This window comes from Myotis lucifugus, unplaced genomic scaffold (assembly GCF_000147115.1).
Source record: "Myotis lucifugus unplaced genomic scaffold, Myoluc2.0 scaffold_79, whole genome shotgun sequence".
NCBI classification, from domain to species: domain Eukaryota; kingdom Metazoa; phylum Chordata; class Mammalia; order Chiroptera; family Vespertilionidae; genus Myotis; species Myotis lucifugus.
The window spans coordinates 847645-861796 of record NW_005871127.1 but is presented as its reverse complement, the minus strand read 5'-3'; the positions used below and the strand labels follow the sequence as shown (position 1 = coordinate 861796).

Sequence of the window (14152 nt, the reverse complement as noted above, 5' to 3'; positions counted from 1 at the left end):
AAGACATCTCATCTGAAGATGAACTTGAACAGCATTAGGAAAGGATTATCCTACTTAGTCCACTGCTCCTATTATACAAAATCCTGAGAGGGGTTTTTTTTTTTGTTGTTGTTAATTGAGATGAGAGTAAGATGCTTCTCTTAGAAGCTGGATCTTTACCTTGAAAATATGAAGAAAAACTGAGAACAATAAAGGCAGATTATCACCTAAAATGCTCTCTTAACTTATAAAGAAATTGAAATATACGTAAAACAAGCACTGAATAATTAAAGAAATGCGTGACACTAAGGGCCTGATTTTAATTTGCATAATTTTTCCCCTAACAGCGCCTAATTAAGACATCAGTTTAAAAAAAAAATCCAATGGAACTCTAAGATTTTCCACACTGAATTAACGTTAAGGACTTTTAATGGATGTCTTAATTAGACTTTGTTATTCATGGAAATTCTACACAAATTAAAATCAGACCTTGTGTGCACTGTTCCCAGCTGAGTCTAGCAGAAGGCTCTATGGAACTGAGACTTTGGATCCATGCTCTAACAGTAAATTTTATTTCTGAACTAATATACTAAGATCCCACTGTGTTACTTAGTAAGTAGTATGACCATCATTAAAAGTGTCACAAGATTTGGACATTTTCTTCTAAAATACAAATAGTTTAACTTCAAGTTTAAAATTTGAGAATGGTATACTTAGCTTAGTATTATTAGACAATGGAGATAAAGAACAGGTAACTTTTTAAGTAACCCCAATGGTGCTGGTCATGTTCTTATTCAAAATAAAACATTCAGAAAGGAACATTTTGCTTCATTTTAACCATTAAATTAAGTCTAAAGATATTTTTTTAGATCTTTCTTTGTTAAATATAAATCAATATGCACATACTACTTAGTGGCATTTTAAGATTTGGACAGGATATTTAAGCATTAATAACAGGATGCTTATGAAAATCCCTCAGAGCATTAAAAGGTATAATAAGGAGTCTTCAGGGTAAAGCAGCAAAGCTAAACACCAGACCATATGATCGGCATCGCATTACAGATTTGGGATATTGCGATTATTGACAGACCCAACTTTGGCACAAAGACTGTTTACTTGACTGTGGAAAATGTTCTTATACCAAATTTCTATGAAGCAACGGCTCATAGAAGAAACCACATGTTTAGGAAGTGAGGAAGGCACATGAGTCACTACACTCATACAATGAATCCCTAAAACCACTGCACAATGTTTACAAAAAAAAAAAAAAGACACTTCTGGTAATGTCACTCATTATTAAATGCAGTCGTGTCTGTGCAAAGACTATTCAAGCAGTCATCAAACACTGAGAATGTTTACATTACCAAAGCTTATTTTAATACCTAATAGTTAGTCTATGAATACAACTGTAAGTTCTTTTGTGTGTGTTTATTTTAGCGCATACCTTGCTCCTGCCTGGAATAAGCACTTTGCCTCTGTGTCAGCCAGGTATTTTAGAGGTGTGAACGCCAGCTCAGAGCTTTTTTGTCAATGTACTTTCTGCATAAGCTTTCTCTTCAGTCAATAAAAATCCCAAAACATCAAACCAAAAAACATCTTCACAAATGTGCCCCTTTGGAGCAACACACTTCCTACCTGTCATTCAGCCACCTTTAAATAAAAACGTATTGCGTCACCAAGACACTTCCTGAAGATGGATTGCAAAAGCTTGTTGTTCTGCCAGACATAACTGTCCGGGTGAGCGCCACGTCTTAGACCTGCTCCATCTCCCTTAAGGCTCTAATCTTAGTTCCTCTCTCATTTTTACCTGGCTGGTTTGCGGACTGGATGGATCATAAGAAGGTACATAGTTCTTCAGAGTATCCTGAGGATTCAGGTGGGGAGGATATCTGATTGTTGGATGAGAAAAGTAGCTCGATGGGGCTGGAGGGAGAATAGCTTGTGTTGGAAATGGCAACGGTGAGGGTGGAGGTGGAGTTCGAGTTGAGATGACTGTAGAAGACAGAAAAGGAAAGACAGACTCGTTAGCTGTTTTCTTTAATGCTCCGTAGTGATCCTAAAGAATGCTGTGAAACGATAAAAATGATAGCTATTCATTTCCCCACCACGATTTAACCAAACTCTCCTAAAATAGCAGTTAGTCTTTTATTCTGAATGCCAGTACTGCTAAGCATACACAGACAGAGCCCTCACTATCGGGAATTCACAATCTTGCTTTCTAGATCTATGAATGATTTAAAAAGAAGTTTCTCTTTCATAGGTTAAGCCAATACTTCGTAAAACATTTCTTTAAGCAAAGTTATTCCCCATGAGAGCACAATTTTGGTTAGGAAGTCTTTGTCTTATATAAGTCCAGACCAAGTCATAGCATCAATTAGAGGGCAAGGGATCCATAATTTTCTACCAAAATTCAAAACAGAAGTGTAATCCAATTTGAATGCATACTTTCTCTATGCATCCTAGCTGGTAGTTGACTAAAATGAAAACCCATAATTAATAAACAATTATGTCTTGAATAATGACCCAATCATTGTATAAGTACTTATGAATATTTGAATATAGAGCCTGGGAACTCTTTCGCCTAATAAAAATGTTTCTTTCATAACCAAAAGAAGCCCTATACTTTAAATATTTTTCTTCCCACTCTAATTTTTACAACATGTAGCTTAAAATATATTAAGATAAGACCAAGAATAAGACCCACAGAAATGTGAATTTATACTTTCATAGAGACATAAATTTACCCATAAATCACATATTTTATAAAGGGAAATAATATGTAAAACATGCAATGTGGGCCATGTGTAACTGTACTGTAACTTTTCAACATTAGTATGACCACAATTTATTGTTTAGCTTCTGAAATATAAGCCTTAAGCTTGAAAAATGGGAAAAGAATATAATCGCATGATCATTATCTCTATAATGTTGAGGGAAACAATCACGTAAGTACAAATTAAGAGTACCAACCAGTATAATGTATGTAGAAGTGAAGATTCAATATCTGTTTCTATTTAATATTTCGATCCAAACCATAGGAAATCACATATGAAAAATGTTTAGTGTTTTATGAGACAATGTAGCAAACAATATGAAAAAATAAATTCTTTCCATGACCTATAAATGAAAATCATCTGGAATAAGTTACCTCTGACTTTGTAATTATGTGCAAAAAAATTTTAAAAAAGAACATTTTAAGGGATATTGCTTATCTTCCCCAGTAATGTCCAGGGCACTCAGAAGCTTCTACATTGTTGTTACAATGAAGGTTACTGGGCCTGACTCCAGACCTTCCAGATGAGGATTTCCGGGGGCGGGGGGCAGGGGGGGGGGAGGCACCAGAAAGGGCACTGAAAACAAGGGCCTGTGTAATCTCCCCACACACCAAAGTCTGAGCATCCTCCACCAAAGGGAAGCATTGTAGAGAATATGTACATAGTTCCTAAAACTCATTAAAATATCACTTTAAGAAGTATACACTTTTGAAAGTATAATGTAAGGAAATACACCTAAATTAGACTGGACATCTTTTCACTTCGTGTCGAAGTGCTCTTAATCTCAGCTCGGTTTAACCATGGTCTTCACTCATGTCTGTACACAAACTTGAAGGCCACTGCTTATTTATATTGATTATTATTTATATCTCATTTTTAATATTAAAGGTGATTTAATATTAACTGGTCCTTAAAGTGCAGATATAAAATATTGGATTACTTTTCCTATTTAAATTAGGAAGTCTTTAAATTAGATGTAACATCAAGTGTATTAACTCACAGAAAGAGTCTGTGCATATACAATAATTGTCAAAGTGTCTCTTTTATTTTTCCTGATTAATTTCATTCCCAAATAAATAAATACTGACTCTCATGTAGAAAATAATATAGAGAGAAATAGCACCTGTATGTCTTAATGCCTCTGAAAATACTCTAAACTCAGCAACAAATTGAAATCACATCTTTTTCTTGGTAAAATACATACAATTAAGACCGACCCTGAAGCTACAGTGAAGATAACCATGTACCCCATACTTTCTAATTTCTTGTCATGATAGTCTTTCCAATAAAGGCAAGCGACAGATACTTAGATAAATGTTATTTAACTGTATGGCTTTGACCATCTTTCCTCACATATTGATAAGAAAAAAAATATTTGATTGGATTATGACCCTCCTTCTTTTGGTTGAGAAAATATGGCCACCACACGGCTATAATAAAAAACTGGGCTCCATCCCTGAGGGTTTGGGGTTCTGCAAATAAAAGGGAGGCTTCTCCTCTATGCTTGAAACTCCTCACCACTGTGTGCAACTCCAGGTATCCCGGGGTGATGGTGCTGGGGGAAAGTGCTCAACCTTGGGGAAGAATCCTGTGGAGATGTAGAGCTGAACAATGGCTTTTCAGGCTTCTTCATAGTAGTCGGAGACGACATATCTGCAAAGGAAGAGGGGAAAACCCACGCGTCAGGACTTTCTTACGCTACAAGGCTCATCTTAACACAAAAGATCTAACTCCCAACATGTTATTGTTTTTGTGAGTTTGGCTCTTTTACAAAGTATATATTGAGGGTCAAAGGTCCAGTTATGTTGGAGCTTTGGGATATGTGTCAGAAACTATCTCCATTGCCTCCTTAGAATTATCACCAGAATGACTCCTACTCATAAGCGAATCTTGAACTTCTGAAAAACTAAAGATCATGTTTCCATTGGCCCCTTGGTTCACTTCAAGGTCTTTTTTAACCTCAGCATTTTATTCTTAGATTTATACGATTCAGGGGTTTGTCTTCTCACTTGCTGACTACACTGTGGAAAAAAATAGAGGCAAACCTGGTGCAAATGTGAGAAACAACCTTTGGGTGCACTGGTAAGTATATTATTGATTTAACATCTTTTATGGAAAACTCATTACTTGTATAGCAAAAAAAAAAATTCCTTCATTTGCTCATTCTGCAAATATTTATTGGGTTCCTCTCTTTGCCAAGTAAAGCAAGGATGTTAAGGGGGAAAAAAAAGCAACGGCTGCTGGAGGGATACTCAGTGTCCATGGAGAGAAAAATGAAAGGAAGGAAACGGTGGTCAGCAGTTCAGAGGGAGTCAGTGTGTTGAGAGCAGAGGTGTGCTTGTGACTACTTCTCCAGCCCCCCTGCACAGGGCAGTGATCACCTGAGCCTCCCCAGCTTAGAAAACGCACCCCAGTGGCACCAGGCTTAAAATGTGGGTGAGGTCCAGCCGGAGTGGCTCAGTGGTTGAGCGTTGACCTATGAACCAGGAGGTCACAGTTCGATTCCAGGTCAGGGCGCATGCCCGAGTTGTGGGCTCGATTCCCCGTGGGGGGCATGCAGGAGGCAGCTGATCAATGATTCTCTCTCATTATTGATGTTTCTATCTCTCCCTCTCCCTTCCTCTCTGAAATCAATAAAAACATTTTTTTAAAATGTGGATGGGGATGACATACTCAGAGAGAAGCAATGTTCTGAGGAAGGGGGTCATAAAACATGTAAGGAGTACAGAGAGTCTGTGAGGTGAAGTACAGAGATGAAGGAAGGAAGCGAGCCGCTGGCAAGAGCCACATGCTAAGGGGCCATGGGTTTTGTATATAAATGTCTGAAATGCTTACCCTGATGAGGGAAAGCTATTAATGGGTGAGCTATGATCACATTGAGGGCTTAGAGCAATCTGTCCAGAAACTACATGGAGAATGAATTAGCCAAAATGGAGATAGCAATCATGGAGACCGTGTAAGAAGATAGATTAATTAATATTTCCATTCATAAATATTTATTGAAGGACTAATTCATTCCAGACACTGTGCTAGTTGCTGAGGATCTAATAGTAGAAACAGAGTAGATTCTACTATTAGTGAGGGGCTATGGACGAGCGAAACGGAATTACAGAACAGTGTAAAAGGTGCCATATTAGGAGAAGTATTCAGGGATGCATTCATTCAATCACTCACTCATTCCACAGATATTTAATGCTGCCCAAAGACAGATCTTGAAAACTTGAAATTAGAGTGGCGACAGAGCTAATGCCATAGATCAGCTATTTTCAATCCATGTGCCTCAAGAATTGTTAAAACATGCAATACCTGACTATTTAGTCAGGGGCACTGACCTCTTTTCCCTCAGATTGTCAAATAAAAAATGACAACAACCAATACAACAGTAGCCATCCCGTGTGAATGAATCAAAACTATATATACCTACTTTTTTTTGTCAGATAGACAAAAAATAAATTATTTGGTGTGCTGAGGAATTTTAGTAATTAGCTTATGTGTGCCATGAGATGAAAAAGTTTGAAAACCGCTGTCATAGATAATGAAACAGAATTAACCCAATTCAATTAATAACTGATGTAGAAGGTCATCATCTTAGGTGAATGAAAATTACATTAAGCATTTAATTAAATTAAGAAATTCAAGAGAAAACTCCAGTTGGTCAGAGATATGGGCCCTGTTTTCAATACCTGGAATAGTGTTGATTTTTATCAACATTATAAATTTACAGTAAAATAGTCTAAAAATCATATAAGTTATAAAACTTATACTTTTATTATCAAAAATTTCAATACATACACAGTAGAACAGTAATGGATACTCATGTAGTCACCACCCGCTTCAGTTAGCAACTCATAGCCAATCTTATTTTACCTTTACTCCACGTATCTTCTCTCCCTGTATTACTTTAAAGCAATTCTTAGGAATCATATAATTTCACCTATAAATATTTCAGTTTGTATCTCTAAAAAAATAAACTTTTATTATAAGAATAAACCCCAAAATTTCATCACACATTATATATTCATATAATATGCATTTTTAATTAATACATTTTTTCATGAAAGAAGGAGACTACATGGTATGTACTATTAGTATAAGAAACTAATATCATATGTTTTATCATCTGAAAAATTACCTAAACTCTGGTACAGACATCTAATACAGTTAAATATGTGTTTTCGGCACACTGAAAGTTAAAGAATGGATATGCTGCTGGAAATTAAACAGTGGATGTGCCACTGTGAAAACAGCAGAGATCACAGTCTACAAAAACTGACGGGTGCATTTGTAGCCATAAGCTACAATCTGTGACTAACTGGCTGTCACTAACCTATTAGAACTTTGAAGAGAAAGTGAACCATTTTCTTACATCTGAGTGAAAAAGAAAAAACAACAACAAAAAGAAATTGTTAATGAAACTATAGCAATTAAGTGCTGTTACAAAAAAAAGGGAGAAAATTTAAAAATCATTTAAAAATAAAGAAATTTCATTTCAGCTAACTTACTTTCAAAATGCCAAAAATAGCTATGTGGTTTTAAAAGGTAACACTACAAAAATATGCGTTTTGACCAGATCGAAGGTAATCATAGGCATATACACTGTTTGAGGTTGAAAAACCTCCATTTCATCCCTTTACTTTATGTATAGAAGATGTAATAAGTTTCACTCCCAAATTTTTATTTAAAATTAACTCTTAGAAAAAAAACCTGGTAACTTTCTATTGTTTTACCTGTGCTTAAATAAACATTTCAAATAAAATTAACTTATGTAAATCAGTTTCTAGACTCCCTCATGTAAATAATAAAGCATTCACTATATATCTTGGTCCCTTGTGTAAATAATAAAGCATTTTCTGTACATTTAAAAACAACTAAATATGACCAAAGCTTGGGAAGCAGATAAGTTTCATTTCAGTTATGTCATTTCTGGAGAAGATCAATCAAAGCTATTGCTACTGCAACTCTATCAGAATTTTTATTAAACCCAGCCAAATTCACATATGTACTAGTATCTTTTCGTAAAGGGCACATAAATCAAGGGCGTTTGTACAGAAATTTAATATTGGCGGATATGTAATTTTTGAAAAATAAAGCCTTCGCGTTTTCTTAGTCAAAATGATACACTTTCTTGTATTAAGTAATTATTACAGGTCAATTTATATTTCTGGTTCTCTTTTCGGTATGCACCTTCATGTTCAGAACACATAGGGAAATTATAGAGGCGAATGCAGCAGAAACAGAATAAAAGTCATTCTCCATGTGTAAACGGGACTACGGACCATCTCCTCCTTAAACAAAAAAAAAATGAACTTGCCATAATAAAAATAATAATGAGAAGGTCCACTGGCCAGACTGAAACAATTTTTAAAAAAACAATAAAGAATGATAGTATTAGAAAGTAGACTTAACTGCCTTTGTTTCCCCATTAAATAAAATTAATTTGGAGCCCATTAGTCAGTAAAGATATACTGGTGCACAGAACGTTCAAGTCACTATGCTAAGTACTTTGGAGGACACAAATTAAACCCTCCCCTCAACGAAAAAAAAAAAACTTTCTGGGCAGAAGAGGGAATAAAAATAAAAGGTCAATTATCTGAGAGAAATATGGGTAGAGTTTCTAGCTATTACATTTTAATCATAAATCAAACCAGTATTGTTTTGATTTTAATTTTATTTTGAATGTCTGCAGTCTAATAGACCTCATGCCAAACTGAAAAATGATATCGTTTCTATTTTTAATGCACTCATATGCTATAGGAAAAAATGTTTGAGGAATAAATATATAGGAGAGAGGGTTTTAAGTGACCTTTCTGTGAAGAAAAACAAATGTCATGCTTTCCACAATCCATTGTCCCCTGAACAGGAAGAATAATACATAAAAAGATTAGGTTGAAAACAAGTTGGATAATAATGAAGCTGAATAATATATAAATATATAAGAAGTTGAATAATAACAAATACATTATAATGTATAAGTTGAATAATACATGAAATAAGGAAGCTGAAGGAGAGGCAAGATGATAAGAAAAAGATTAGCTGGTGCGTCTGCTGGTGGGAAGGAGACAGGAGTTACTGGTGGCTGATGGGAAAGAAGCAAAGGCCAGGGAGGGCTTGAAATCAGAGCAAGAAATTTAATATGATTTAGAAAGTAACAATTTACAAATGAATTCATTTTAGAAGAAAACACGTTCCAAAAGCTGTATTTTTTTTTCTGTCTTTGCAGCTCCCACTAGGCCGTGTGTACTTGTCTGAGTCAAGAATTTTCTTCCAACTCCCCTCCCAGGTTTTCCTCATCATGGTTCATTATAGACACAGTTACTGAAATCCTCTCCTTCAAATTATCTTCCTCATTTTAAGATCTACCATGGCCCTGCATTTTTTAAATACATTTTTATTGATTTCAGAGAGGAAGGGAGAGAGAGAAACAGACAGAGAGAGAAAGAAAGAGAAACATCAATGATGAGAGATAATCATTGATCGGCTGCCTCCTGCATGCCCCACACTGGGGATTGAGCACGCAATCCAGGCATGTTCCCTGACTGGGGATGAAACCGTGAGCTCCTGGTTCATAGGTCGATGCTCAACCACTGAGCCACATTTTTATGTAAGTTTTTCCTCATTGTTCCATATTACTTAAACTTTAGCTAAACGAATTTGCTTATGACCTCCTGGGGGAGGAAGGAACCAGGAGGAATGTGCTTCTTACTCTGTCCCTTTCCTTGCATATGACATTCCCTCCAGCTAAAAATTATATGTCTCTTTACCCTCTTATTCTAGTTACAAAACAATATTTTATCCACTGAACCAACAACCACTGAACCAACAAGACTCATTTTCTCCATACGTAAACTTGGGAGGTCTAGATCTCAGGAATGGTCTTGTGTTTGTGTCTTACGTGTTTGTGTCTTACATCACTCGATGGCATTTTCATTATTATTTTGTACTTGTTTAACATATATATATATATATATATATATATATATATATATATATATATATATGTAAAGTTGACTAATGCTTGATCCTACAGAAGATAATTTTATCAAAGACACAAACATATGTGCATGCTGGAAGAACAGGCTAAGAACATGGAAAGACTTTTTAGAAATCCAGGATTGAAAGAAGATAGAAGAGGTAGAGCAGACTCAGTGTCTAGACAGTTTATTTTAGAATATCTTGCATGTTGATGAGGCTGCACGGCAGAATGATAACTGATGTGGATGAGTGAAATAACCATGGTCAATATATGTTAAAATGCATGTTGCATGAATAGATACCACCAGACGAGAAATCACTGCATGGAAAGCAGAGAGAAAACAAAATCAGTCAGTGCGTTTCTAGTAAGTGTGACAAACTATGGAGAGGCATAAAGTTCAAGATGTGAAATAAGACCACCTGCTCCTTTCCTGGTGATGCTCACAGTTCAGCAGAGAGGATAGACGTTAAATATAAAAATGCATTAAATAATTGCAATCATGATAATATTAGAGTACAGAAAGAATTCTTCTTAATGACAGAAGAGGAGAAAGGCTACTCTTAAAAAAAGAAACATTTACACTGATAGTATTCATCTTCAGTGCCTACACCTATACTTATATTGATAATTAAAAAATCAGGGATGGCTTTAGAAACCAACTGTACAGTTCAATGCATAATAAAAAATCACCATGCAAGAAAAAGTTCAACTAGGCTCCTCATATAAGCTGAGCTGATTCGTTTAGACTGAAGCACACCTTTAAAAAAGTATTTTGCAAAATCAAATTATCACGTAATTTTTCCTAGCTCTACTATAATTTTTTTGGCACTGTGATTTATATACATCCTAAGCCCTGATGTGTCATTCATCTCACAGCATCACTTCAAAGAGATCAAGGCTGAAGAAAAAAAAATAGTTAGATCGACTCATCTCCCAACAAGGTAATCGCATCTACAAAGGAAGAGAGTGGCTGTGAAGCTCAGCGTATGTACCCGACTCATCGGCAGCTTGCACAAATGGTGCTCCAGATGTATATCTGTTCGAGTCAGCCCAAGGCAACAATTTTGATCAATTCTAATGTGATAAAATGCTGCAGGGAAAGGGTGCAGAAACGTGTTTACGTCAGCCCTTAATTAAACTGTTGTTCACTTCCAAAGAACCTTAGGAAACACTAATGAGACATGAGTTTTGGCAATTTCTTCATCAAAGCAAAGACCCCTTCCTCAGTCTGTAGCAGGCTGTCATCCGAGTCGCTCCCGGGATAAATGTCACATGGCACTCCAGTCAGTTAGACACCTGTTAGGAGACCTTCACTGAAGTCAACTAGTGATTGAGGGCAAGCTCAAACAGCCACCTTAACACCTGCCTGCCTGGGACACCTGCTTGTTTTTAACATAGAGCAGAGCAATATGTTAGCTTTTTCAATATGCTTGAATAGATTAAGGTTACAAATCGCATTTCTATAGACTACCCATAAAAAATACATCATTTTCTTTTTTTTTTAAATTTCTATTCTTCACTGCAAGGACACTTACAGTACACAGCTATTTCAAATCAATTATGGAGGAGCACACAAGAATTCTTGAATTTTTGGAAGCCATTATTTTTAGCATAGCTTAACAATAAATTAAAATATATGAACTGGACCATTCCTGTGCTTTAGAAAATGTATTTTTATCTGTTTAACAAAGAAGTGAATTGCCTCAACATGTGATAAAGTTCAATCCTTTCACATATGTCTTACTTGTCTTTCTTATTTACATGCCATACATGTAAGCAAGTATAAATGAGCCCTTATACGTACAAGCCGCCATTTGCTGGCTTCTCTTACTTTTCCAATTCTTTAAAGTATCTTTTATTACGAAGTGCTTAAAAAGCTATAATCATAGTTTAGAATATTCTCTTTCCTCTTGACATCATCAAGCTGCTTACAAGATGTCACTGGATTCATTTTGGCAGAAGAAAGCCCAAGGTGCAATGAAAACAGTAGGGGAACTTCTGCGACCTTTGCCCCTTCGGTGAGAGCATGATATTGACCAGTGATGGCGAACCTTTTGAGCTCGGCGTGTCAGCATTTTGAAAAACCCTAACTTAACCCTGGTGCCGTGTCACATATAGAAATTTTTTGATATTTGCAACCATAGTAAAACAAAGATTTATATTTTTTATATTTATTTTATATATTTAAATGCCATTTAACAAAGAAAAATCAACCAAAAAAATGAGTTCACATGTCACCTCTGACACGCGTGTCATAGGTTCGCCATCACTGATATAGACCAAGGAGCAAAAGTGCACATGTGAGAGCATTTAGCATAGAGACAGTCCAGTGACTGGGACTTGCCAAGAATATATCATATTGACTAGTCTTACTAAGTTAATACCTCTTCTAGTTTCCTAGGTTTCTTTCTTTTCAGACGTTTTAGATTTTTGATAGTTTTAAAAAGTTTTACAGATTTACAAAAACTCGGGACGTAGAAGAGTTCTTCAGAGACAGAGACCAAACTCATTGTTGGATGATGGCAACGGTGGTCAGCACATCCATTACCTCCCTGAGACTCTGCCAAGCAACACAAAACACTGAGAGTGAAAACCAAACTTCAGCTGAGCTGGGGAGTCTCTGCTTTCCATTAAAATGTTGCCGTGGAAGCTTGAAGACAACATGAAAAATGACTGGATATCTGCATAAAATAATAATACTATTTATAATAACGGAGACGCTACCAAATCTAGTGTGCAGGACGAGTTCAAGAGCTAGACATCTGATACTTTTGCTTCAGGCCATAAATCCCGAATCTGTCCTGAGACAAGGGAACAGCTTGGGCCCTGTGCCCAGAGGACACGGAGAAGGCAGGGGAGATGCTCCGCCAGCTGAATGCTAAAAGGGACCATGGTTTCCCTTCTTCTGTTTTTGCCTTGCAGAACGTCGTTTTGAGGAGGGGGAAGTTTAAACGTTTACATCAAGTTTACATAAACATTATGCAAAACACGACAATGATCAAGCCTAGAAGACCCCAGCCCAAAGCTTTGTTTCATTTATTTCTACCGGTGTCCCTGTGGGGAACCACACTGATCCTTAAGGTGAACAAGTTTTGCCGACAGATAAAGGACTGATGGTGGGGAAGCGCTCTGAGGGAGTGTGTCCTGGAGGAGGAAGGAAGTAGACTACATAGGCTATACCTTTCCTAGAAAGCTTTGCACCATCCCTGAAGTGGTGCCGTCTTCATTTCCTTCATAGTAAGATGGAGTTGTCCTGGTTCATGGGGAGAAATGATGTGATGTGATGCCCAGTGGTTAAATAAAATATAAAATGGTGAAAAAGAGGTACATGAGCAGATTCACAAGACCATGGAGACATTGTTATTTAAATACTAGAGGCCTGGTGCATGAAAATTCATGCACTGATGGGGGGAGCAGTGTCCCTCAGCCCGGCCTGCCCCCTCTCACAGTCCAGGAGCCCTCAGGGATGTCCTACTGACAGCTTAGGCCTGCTACCCATGGCTGATCAGGGGAAGGCACCGTTCCCATCACCCCCTCACTGCTGTTGCCTCTGGCCTCCCTCTGTGGGAGGCGACCCGGTGATCAGGGAAGGCACGCCCCCATCACGCCTCTGCTGCTGCCACTGCCAGCCATGAAGCTGCCTGAGCCTCGGCCCTCACAGCCACCATGGTTTGCCTGAGCCTCGGCCTGGCCCTCGTTGCCTAAGCCTCAGGCCCTGGGCAGCGGCAGCCGCCATCTGTGGCTTGCCTGAGCCTCAGGCAGCCGCTGCGGCTTTGTCCAGAAGGATACAGCATAAAGTCCCCGCCCACCAGCACATGCGTAGCCGAGCACTCAGCCCTGCCCACCCACAAGCACCTGCCATGCAAGCAGCCTCCTGCTGATTGGTCGTTAGGGTGTGATGGTGTGACTACCATTAGCATATTAGCTCTTTATTATATAGGAGGATATTTTGGGGAACATGTTTCAAAATTATTTACAGAGCCATGTGCTACATTTAAATATTATAGGTAAACTACTCAGGCACTGCTAGTGGGAATGTAAATTGATAAGACCTTGTGGGTTCTGTGCCAATACTTAGCAAAAGCCTTAGAAATGACTATAACATTTAACTCAGTAATTCTACAGTAGGAATGTATTTATTCCTTTAACAAAATGTCACTGAGCATCTACTGATGACTTCGTGCCAGGCAGTATGCTAGGTAGGGGAGTAAGAATAGCTAGGGCATAGAAATAGATAGAAAGAATAATCACATTTAAACACAAAGATCTGCATCATACAAAAACTTGGAAACTAGTTAAACATCTGTGCACAAAGTAAACTTTTAAAAATCTATAATATAGCCAAAGAGTGGCATAGTATGCAGTCATTGTAAAGTAGAAATTGAATGACATGGCAAAATGCTATTATATTGTAAATGAAAGACAA

The 14152-nt window shown here is 37.2% G+C and overlaps 1 protein-coding gene across 9 annotated transcripts in view; it reads right to left on the bottom strand.

Annotated features, from left to right (window-relative positions):
- NFIB (nuclear factor I B) overlaps window positions 1-14152 on the bottom strand; it is a 225425-nt gene that overhangs the window by 38006 nt on the left and 173267 nt on the right. For all 9 annotated transcript variants that reach the window (XM_006090687.3, XM_006090689.3, XM_014457551.2 and 6 more), the window contains exons 7-8: window positions 4272-4406; window positions 1787-1971 (exon numbers count right to left, since the gene is read on the bottom strand). In XM_006090687.3, the coding sequence (XP_006090749.1) occupies window positions 1787-1971; window positions 4272-4406 (320 nt within the window). The remainder of the gene's footprint in view (window positions 1-1786; window positions 1972-4271; window positions 4407-14152) is intronic.